General features: G+C 39.9%; 1 protein-coding gene across 6 annotated transcripts in view; it reads right to left on the minus strand.

Moving 5' to 3' along the window:
* Positions 1–10476, minus strand: part of PDE8B (phosphodiesterase 8B) — a 165020-nt gene that overhangs the window by 45186 nt on the left and 109358 nt on the right. For all 6 annotated transcript variants that reach the window (XM_039542831.1, XM_039542830.1, XM_039542829.1 and 3 more), the window contains exons 7-10: positions 7540–7618; positions 5622–5762; positions 1873–1961; positions 979–1039 (exon numbers count right to left, since the gene is read on the minus strand). In XM_039542831.1, coding sequence (XP_039398765.1) covers positions 979–1039; positions 1873–1961; positions 5622–5762; positions 7540–7618 — 370 coding nt within the window. The remainder of the gene's footprint in view (positions 1–978; positions 1040–1872; positions 1962–5621; positions 5763–7539; positions 7619–10476) is intronic.

Genomic DNA, 10476 nt, shown 5'->3' on the forward strand with positions numbered 1-10476 from the left:
TTATACACATGGCTTCAACTTTTTCCTGCTTATTTCTGCATTAGCAAGATCAGGGGTGTACACACTGCTTATTATTGGTCAGTGTGCAATATACTGAAAAACATCAGGCACACCTGACTGAAAATTACACTTCTCTAACCTATCTCATCATTCACCCCTCCCTTTTAGCACCATGGAAGCAGGCAGGATTTTGTCCAGAGGGCTTAATTGTAACTGATAGGGAAAAGTCTTCCCTCTAGAACATGCCTTTATTTCTCTCATTTACTTCATCCAAGGGCAGAAGTTGTCCAATAGTGTATTAATATGGGTGAAGCACATTGTAATAGTATCCCGTAGAGTTAACCAGGACTGGCTTTTCCGCACTACTGTCTTTGTCCACATTAAGAGCAAAAACATATTTAACACTGTGCTAGTTCAGATGGGTTATAGTTAGAATATTTTCTGACATGGTTCATTTTCCAAGTATAGTCTAGGCCTAGAAGAAGGCCTAGTTTACCTGTCAGTACATTCTCCCCACCCAGGCTGCAGGTTAGAGAAGGATCTAGCTCCCTAGCTTGTTACTGCATGCACTGACGTCTTCAGCTGGGGCGCACAGCTCTAGTTCAAAGGGGCAGCAAGGAGAACTCTAGAATGCATCCCCAACGCCTGAACCATGAAATCATGCTCTGGGTGGCTAGATTCATGCTTCAGGAGAGCACAGAGCTCTGTTCCCATTCACTGTACCAGCCAGGGCAGAGTGTGGCCCTATGTAATACAAAACAAGCGTGGCTGACTAGAAAAAGCTGTTCTTGAAGTAAACACAAGTCTTGCTTGTTCAAATAAGGGTACGCTGTCTTCAACATTTTTTGAGTATCTGACTTTATCTTTTTGTTTTAGAAGTTGTCTAATATACCAGTTGTAAAGAGAAAAGTGGCAAAAAGGTTAATGAAAAGGCCTGATAACACAGACATATTACACATTACAAAGGAAATACAGTACCTGTTTATTGTTTTCATTGGTACAACACAGCTTCTTGATGGACACAAAATGTCTAATTTTCCTAACAACACAAATAATTGATTGTTATTCAACTGAATGGTTAAGACAGAAGCAAAACGACATGATTCAATTAACACACTATTGGCCCTGCTATCTAAAGCAGAGACTTTAGTGACCATATATGAAAAACAAAAGCATAAACATATTACCAGGTGAAGAGCATTTGTTATATTTCATAGCCAAGTTCTGCCCTTGGATACTCATGTCATTAACTCCTGTGGTAGGTATATATGCACATCTGAAGGAAGAATTTGACCCTGTGCATAATATGCTGCAATTGTGAGTACATGCAAGCATGTGCACGCATGATGAGAGGAATAGGAAGCCTTTACTCAGACTATTGATCCCCATGAATTGTTCACAGTCTGGATTTTGGAGAAGGTAATTTTAAAAGTTGTTTTTATTCTTTTCATGTAGTGTTGACCTAAACATTGGATTTTTAACACGTTTGACACATTTTGCAGTTTTCGGTATTGGTGACGCTGTTACACTTCAATATAATTGCTATTTCTCCTCTTCCCTCTCCCCCCTCAGTTTTACATGCAATACTTTGGGCCACAATCTGCGCTGACATACACAACGAACAATTGCATGGACTTCAGTGGAGCTGCAATGGATGTACATCACAGAATTTCACCCTTCGTTGTTCAGCTTTGATAATTTGTTATTAATTCCCTAGGCAGAACACAAAGAATAAGCAATAGCTTACTGTACATTTATCTATGTCACTCTATTACTGAGCACATTGGGGTTTCCATACCAAGCTCGCTGCGGATATAAAATAGTTTGGTTAACACACTACACAAAATAAAGTGTACCTTTTGGGTAACTTACCCTCCCTGACCAATCACAGGTGTTATCCTCACATGTTGTTGGATACTATCTCCTGATTTTCTTCTTGCATAGTAAACCCCTTGCCATTCCTAAATCAATGTAATGAAAACAGCTTTCAAGGATATTCCAGGTCACATTTAATTAAAATAATATACTAGGGTTGTCGATTAATCACAGTTTTAAACATGCGATTAACTCAACAAAATTTATCGCGATTAATCACAGTTTTAATCACACTGTTGAACAGTAGAATACCAATTGAAATGTATTAAATATTTTTGGATGTTTTTCTACATTTTCATGTGTATTATATTCTGTGTTGTAATTGAAATCAAAGTGTATATTATTTTTATTACAAATATTTGCACTGTAAAAATGATAAAAAATAGTATTTTTCAATTAATCTGATACAAGCACTGTCTTGCAATCTTTGTCATGAAATCGCAGCTTACAAATGTAGATTTTTTTGTTGTTACATAACTGCACTCAAAAACAAAACAATGTAAAACTTTAGAACCTACAAGTCCACTCAGTCCTACAGGATAGAGGTGGAGCAGGATGCCGCCTGCTGGAGGTCAGTAGAGGGAAACACAGTAGGTACCTCTAGGAGAAATGGTAGGAATTATATATAACTCCTTTTCTCGGATGATGATCCAGGACATGTATTCATTTTAAGAACACTTCAAGTGCAGATTTGACAAAATGCAAAGAAGGTACCAATGTGAGATTTCTACAACTAGCTACCATACTTGACCCAAAGTTTAAGAATATGAAGTGCCTTCCAAAATCTGAGAGGGATGAGGTGTGGAGCATGCTTTCAGAAGTCTTAGAAAAGCAACACTCTGACAAGGAAACTACAGAACCCAAACCACCAAAAAAGAAAATCAACCTTCTACTGGTGGTATCTGACTCAGATAATGAAAATGAACATGCGTCAGTCTGCACTGCTTTGGATTGTTATTGAGCAGAACCCGCCATCAGCATGGATGCATGTCCCCTGGAATTGTGGTTGAAGCAAGAAGGGACATATAAATCTTTAGCGCATCTGGCATGTAAATATCTTGCGACGCTGGCTACAACAATAAATATAAAGTGAGCACTGTACACTTTGTATTCTGTTTTGTAATTGAAATTATATTTGAAAATGTAGAAAACATCCAAAAATATTTAAATAAATGGCATTCTATTATTGTTTAAAAGTGCGATTAATTTTTTTGATTGCTTGACAGCCTATAATATACCCATGATTATTTTTTAAATCATAATCAGTAGAGAACCTTTCAGAGCACTATGTTTGACACATATTTTACAGAAATAATTGTGGTGTGAACGTTAGCCAGGCATTTCTTTTGAAAAGGAGTTATATATAATTCCTACCATTTCTCCTAGAGGTACCTACTGTGTTTCCCTCTACTGACCTCCAGCAGGCAGCATCCTGCTCCACCTCTATCCTGTTTCCACTGTATGTACCTAGGGCCTTTCAGACCAGCACAGGGAAGGGGCAGAATTTGTTAGTGACATGCTTTACTGCATATTTTACAGACCAAGCAAAGAATCCTGTGGCACCTTATAGACTAACAGAAGTTTTGCAGCATGAGCTTTCGTGGGTGAATACCCACTTCTTCGGATGCTTGCGAAAGCTCATGCTGCAAAACTTCTGTTAGTCTATAAGGTGCCACAGGATTCTTTGCTGCTTCTACAGAACCAGACTAACACGGCTACCCCTCTGATACTTTACAGACCAAATTACATTATGGATATGCTCTAACAGCTCCATACTTAAGGTCATAAGAAGATAAAAATCAAGCAGCAAAAAAGCAAAAAAAAATGTGTAACGAGAGAAAGGACTCGAAACGCCCACCCTGCCCCCCTGCCCGGAAAAAAAGAAAAAGAAAAAACCAAACTAAAAACTAAACACCTTTCAAAACTGGAAGGTTTTTCAGCCAGCTCTATACTGGGTAAAACAAACAAAAACAAAACCAGAATGAATTTTTCGTGACACTTGGGAGGGGGGGACCCTTTTCCTGTTGGAAAAAGTTCATTTTTTTCAACTAGCTCTAGATTGGAATTTAAAGCAGGATGAAAATCCCTCTGTTTCATACTAATGATTGAATTATGCTCTTAAATTTAACACAAGAAGTCTCCAGAAAACAATGTAACACAATCTTTTTTAAATAACTAACATCAGTAGGAACATTTTAAAAAGTGATTGCACTTTGAAATTCCCTTCACTTTCCACCCTCAGGAGCCTCATTATTTTTAAGATCCCTCTACCTAAAAAGAGTGACCACAGGTTCCAGATTTCACACAAGCACAGACAGTAACAATATCTCAGGGCTAAGGCGGATTTAAACTTTTAAACAAAGACTTATTTCACTTATTCATCATAACCCACTTTAGCCCAATGAAGAAAAGTCAACAGGTGAGCAGTGTTGCTAACTCTCATGATTTATCATAAGTCTCATGAGGTCTTCTGTTTTTCTTAAAGATAGGGTCATGTGATTACATGAGAATCTCAGCTTTAATTTAAAAGCTTCTATCCTTCATGGTTGTAGTGAAGGTCTGGAAAATGTGACCAAAAAGGCTTAAAAAACACAAGGAAAATACCCTCCCCATCCCAAACAATTACTATTTTAAAAATCTCATTTTTTTAAAGCTAGTCTCATGGTTTTTGACTATCTGAGGTTGGCAGTATTGAAAGCAGTCAGATTTGCCAGCTACTTCTGTTCTCAAAAGCTGTCTGGTCTGCCTCCCTAAGTCCCTGCTATGCTGATCCCATACTCCCTTTACCAGTCCTGAATGGTGAAACAGGCTCACTCATTAGGAAATCCTGACCCTTCCCAGTCCTGCTTTTTATTCTCATCCTCCCTGCAGATCATTGGCCGTTAAGAGCTCCACCAAGTACTGCTCTCTGGCATCTCTAGGAGCAGACTCTGGAAGTCACAGGCTAGTGTTTGGGGGTGGGTCTGTGCATGGAGGGAATCATGGGGTTAGGGTGGATCTGAATCTCTCCCATTTAAGTGAAGAACACAGCACCTATTGACTTCAATGTGTGCAGGTTGGGTCAAAAGTGATGTCTCCACAATAAGAAATCCACAGGGTCTGTCAGCTTTGCTGGTTGCCTCTGGATAGCCCAAAACTGAACAACAGAAGTCACTTTTGGCGTCTGTAGATGAGCTCGCTATTGGAATATGGCACACTGGGAACGATCTAGTAGGAAATGCCATTTTCATGGCCAGACAGACAGACAAGAACTTTAAATGGTACACTAAAGATTAATCCCAGATCCTGGGATGTCCCTGTGCTGTGTTTGGTGCAGCTTGGAGCAGGGAGAGGAGAAGGTCAAAAGGCATCATTAAGCCACATTTATTATCCCCTTGCCTCCCAATCTTGGGGCAGCAGACTAGCAGTCCAGCCCCTGGCATAAAGTAGAGCAGCCTCTAGGCTGCTCCACTTTGTGCTGGCTGCACACAGGGCAATTAGGGTAGCTGGGCATCATCAGAGCACAGGGATTCCCTTTATGAAGGGGACTCAGAGGTGGGTGTCATTGAAGCAGTGGCGCTGTGCCACCAGAGGATTCCCCAGAGGACTAGATTCTCAGGTTTGCGTTCCTTTTAGAGCAGGGACCAAGTTCTGGCCCCACATACATGATTTATCATAAGAACAGGGACATGTCACATTTTCAGTCCAGAAGAACATGGCAGCATAGAAATAGAATATTTTGTGTAATTTTATCATTATTTACCTACCTTTCCTTTTTTGATACACATATTGATAGTGTCTAAAAGGTCTGCACGGTTTTTATCACTTTTTGGTAGCTCAGTAAGCTCCTTTCCCATAAGCTCTCCCTTGTGATAGCCCATCATCCGTTCAAAGGCTGGGTTAACATACTGTCAAAATAGAGGTCCTTAAATTTTAGTCCAGCATTCGAAAAAGAAAAGTACTTAGAGAAAAGCTGTACTCAAACTAAATATAAAAATGTTCTGTGATACCAAGTAAAATGCCCTACTCTACATTATACTAATACATCTTTGCTGTAAGAATGCACATAGTATAGCCCAGACTAGTCCTCCTACGAAACCAAGGAACTTGCTGATGGGCCTCACCTTGCTCCTGCTGAAGTCAATAAGGTTTTGAATGGGCCCTAATTCATGTGCAACAGGTGAAGAAGCAGAAATAAGACAAGGGACTGCAAATTAATGCAGAATTTGTCCAAAGTTCTTTAATTAAAAACCAAAACCAAACCAACATATCTTATTATTCAATATGCCAGAATTAGAGCTGGGTGAGTTATTCATAGCAAATAATTTAGTCATTTTCTCTGCCAATTATCCATTAACAATGATTTTTTTTAAACCCTACAAATAAGTGTCTGTGGGTATTAAAGACACAAGAATCTTAAACAATCAAACTTGTTCACAAAAGTTTGCATCAAACAAGTAAAAAGGCTTGCAAGTACTGTACTGCGAAAGCAAAAAGACATGATTTTCATTCCAAAGAATATCCTCAACTATTGCCATATTTGCTCAGTGTTAATGGATCGGTAGCTGAAGGCCTACAGTATATCCTGTGAAAACAGTAATTTGAATTCTGATGTTACTGGTCAAATTATGTATTGCACAACTGCTGTAAATATTGTCCATTTTCTGGAATTTGTATTACATCACATTACAAAGTGTCCCATTTTGATTTGCACTGTTAGCCATGCTAACAGAAATAACAAGCATCAAGGAATCATGAAGAAAGACAGCGAAAGAGAGAAATAGTGGGAGGAAATGGCCTTGCTATTCATCCTGCACATCAGTGAGAGATAGTCTGTATGAAGCCATAACTGCACTCTCATGTAGTGGGCAGGGGCGGCTCTATAAATTACGGCGCCCCAAGCCGGTCCCGCGGCCGGGGCAGAAGTGTCTGCGGCGGGTGCGTTGGTTCGCGGCTCCGGTGGAGCATCCGTAGGCATGCCTGCGGGAGCTCCATCCAAGCCGCGGGACGAGCGGAGCCGCGGGAAGAGGGGACCCTCCGCAGTCATGCCTGTGGTAGGTCCGCTCGTCCCGGGCTCCGGTGGACCTCCCGCAGGCATGACTGCGGAAGGTCCGCCGGAGCGAAACGCCGCCCTGCCCCGACAATGCCGCCCCACGCGCCTGCTTGGCGCGCTGGGGTCTGGAGCCGGCCCTGGTAGTGGGGTGTCCATCCTCATGCTTTTGATGCCAAGTATCACAGAAGTGGCAAAAATTACAAAAAAGTTCTCAAATTAGGGAGATGAGAGGGACAAAAGAACAATGAAATAAAAATTATATAAATACTTGCCTGTCAAGGCCATCTTACTCTGCTATGTACTATACATTATATAGCTATACATTATATACTGTATGTTATGTACTGTTATGTACTATACTGTAAATGTATTTCTTTATTAGGATTTATTAGCTTTTATTTATTAGCTTTTAAATCATATTTTTGATAGCTCAATAAAGAAAGACCGTACATATACAGCAAATAGTAATATGCAAAGAAACAAGTAGTTCATCATATTTGCTTTCATTTATTAAAGCTTTCCAAGAGGCAATGAAATCAAAACATGAAAATACAGAAAAGCATAAGGAATAAAGGAGACAGTTTTTCCTCCTTACCAACCATATATTCTAATAAATGATAGATTTTCCATACCTGAATAACATGATCTTCACTGGTTATTTCTATAGCTTCATGACAATGGTCTAGTGCTGTAAACACTGAATTACAAGCCCTGCAATTAGCAAATGAATCACATTAGTTTTACCGATATTACAATTGTCACTGGTAACTATAGTATGCAATTACACTGTATTTATCAGTGGGTGATTCACGTACAAAATCTGTTTTGACAAACTATGTAATCATCTCTATTATAATAATTGAAAATTCAGTTTTCCAACATTTCTGACATTCAAGTGTTTTTATTGTTATTCACAATATAAAAGTTACCATGGGTACTACCTCTTCTTAATAGCAAGTTCTCTTTTCTGAACACACTTTAAACTGAACAACCAGAGTGTGTATGGAGGGGGGTGCATTATTGGGGAAACGGTGGATATGAAATTTTATAATGAAGTCTGCCTTCCAGTTTGCGTCTCTACAGAAGGCCTGTAGCACTGCTAATAAAAGGATGGACAAATTTCTGTTCAGTGTTTCAGAACAAGTTGAAAGCATGAAGCCATTTCAGTGGCTTAACACATGCAGAAGATACTCAGCATTTCTGTTGAACTGACAATCTTTTATATGGCAGATATTAGTTACATTCATTACAACAATAGGTATGCAAAATCAAAAACCACAGTGCTTTAGATAATAGTTTAGTCAGGGCCAAGGTTAAGAAAGCAACATTTCAGTTTTCAGGCATGCGTATCTTGCGAACAATACATAAATTGCCAAGGGAACCCAACAAAAGTCTCTCCCGAATTGATCACCACTTTATAAAGGATGCCCTGGCAACCAAAACAGCTTCATTATATATGGGGTTTTTTTTGTATCACATAATACAGCTAATTTAGTTTGAAGTGTTGGCGGGGCCCCCTTGCTTGCTACTAGTAGCTAAAGGAGATATGAAGTAAGTCTCCCAGCAAGAAAACAAATTGGAATGTTTTAATTGCTCCCGTGTTATTATTCAGGGCAAAATATTTGGTTTCAGTAACTTTAACAGGGGCTCAAACCAGAAATTCATTTTTTTTCTTTGATTTGTATGTAACTCCTGCTGAAGTCAATGGGCCAAATCCTGGGTCCTTTGGAAGGATTCAATGGCAGCAGAACCTGCCAAGTTCTTTTGTGTAGAGAGGGTCCGATCTAGGAAGACAATGCTCTCCCTCCTTTACAGTGATCATATGTCCAGTCCTAGACTTTCATATGGCCTCCCATGGGTCCCAGGAGCTCATTTAGGACACCTGAAATATCTCAGTTTTCATTTCAGCAGTCAATGTTCCAAAAAACCACCAGTAAGCCTACAAATGTTTGTTCAAGACATATTGCTATACCAAGCAAAAATTGCTATTTGTTTACCAGAAACAAACAGTCCCATGAAATGAGTGTGATGAAAAGCATTTGGAGTGAAGAGAAAAGTCAAGTGAACATAAACACCATCAAACTGTGATGCTGGCAGACCTGGTGCCAGCTCATGCCAAGGCCCGTAGGCCTCACTGAAAACTGACAAATGATTAACTGCAAACCAGTCTGGCTCACCTCTGTGTTAGCATGGTTAAAAAAGATGTCAAGTTTATAAGAATGTGTTTAGTATTTGGACTTTATGAAATGTGTGAGCTGCTGCACTAATTAATCTCACTGACATCACCTCTATCCCAGGTTATAAAGGTAATATTTAAATGTTTGCTCTGTAACTATAAAGGCATTAGCTATGAAGCTACAGTCAGGAGAGAAGCATTACCAAGTATGAAATAGTTTACCATGAGAGGTGTCATCTCCTGCCCAACATGAGAAGGCCTTTTGATAACAGATGTACCCTTGTGGAACATCAGTGGACAAAAGACTTCATTGATTGCTCCTACATCCCATCACAGTTTGAACTCTGGGGGAAGGGAATAACAATCCCTGATATGCATCACTATGCTGCTTGGAATTTGGAGAAGGCAATATTTCTTAGCTCAAACATGGGATCCCCAAGCAGGTTAGCTTGGGTTAGATCTAAAGGACACGGAGTTTGCACATTACAGCAAAAGCAGCAAAGAGTCCTGTGGCACCTTATAGACTAACAGACATATTGGAGCATGAGCTTTCGTGGGTGAATACTCACTTCGTCAGATGCGCATCCGATGAAGTGGGTATTCATCCACGAAAGCTCATGCTCCAATACGTCTATTAGTCTATAACGTGCCACAGGACTCTTTGCTGCTTTTACAGATCCAGACTAACACGGCTACCCCTCTGATACTTGACACATTACAGCAGTTTCTATGACTTTTGGAAACCTATGGCTGTAACTGATGAGTGTGTATATATGTTTACCTGCTTTAAACTTGCAAATAACTCTTATTTCTTTTTCCTAGTTAATAAATCTTTAGTTTATTATAGGATTGGCTACCTGTGGTGTCTTTGGTGAGAGATCTAAGGTACAACTGACCTGGGGTAAGTGACTGGTCCTTTGGCACTGGGAGCAATGTAAATATTGTTGTGATTTTTGGTGTAAGGGACCATCTATCACAAAGGCAGGCTTGCCTGGGTGGCAAGATAGATGGGAGTGCTCCAGGGGACTGTCTGTGACTCCATGTTAAGGCAGTTCTAGTGCTTGAGGAATTCACACTTGATACTTGGCTGATGGAATCTACTTCTAGAAAACACAACCAGCTTGGCATTTGTGCCCTGGTTTGTAACAGTCTGCCCTGAGGTTGGCATCCACTTTTGTGAGCCACTCTAGACTGCCTGACCCTGTTCTTCTACCCAAAGTGAGTGCTGTTGACAGGTATTCAGTGTTTTATGATGAATTCCTTCAGAAACACTAAGTTACTGGGAAAAAATCCTCCACTCTGAGAAATAAGCACATCTCTGAATCAGAGGCTGGCAGTAATGACACCAGCCCACACAGATAGATAGTTTACTTTTGTGTGAGTATTTCATAAC

Source organism: Mauremys reevesii, linkage group 6, assembly GCF_016161935.1.
Source record: "Mauremys reevesii isolate NIE-2019 linkage group 6, ASM1616193v1, whole genome shotgun sequence".
NCBI classification, from domain to species: Eukaryota; Metazoa; Chordata; order Testudines; family Geoemydidae; genus Mauremys; species Mauremys reevesii.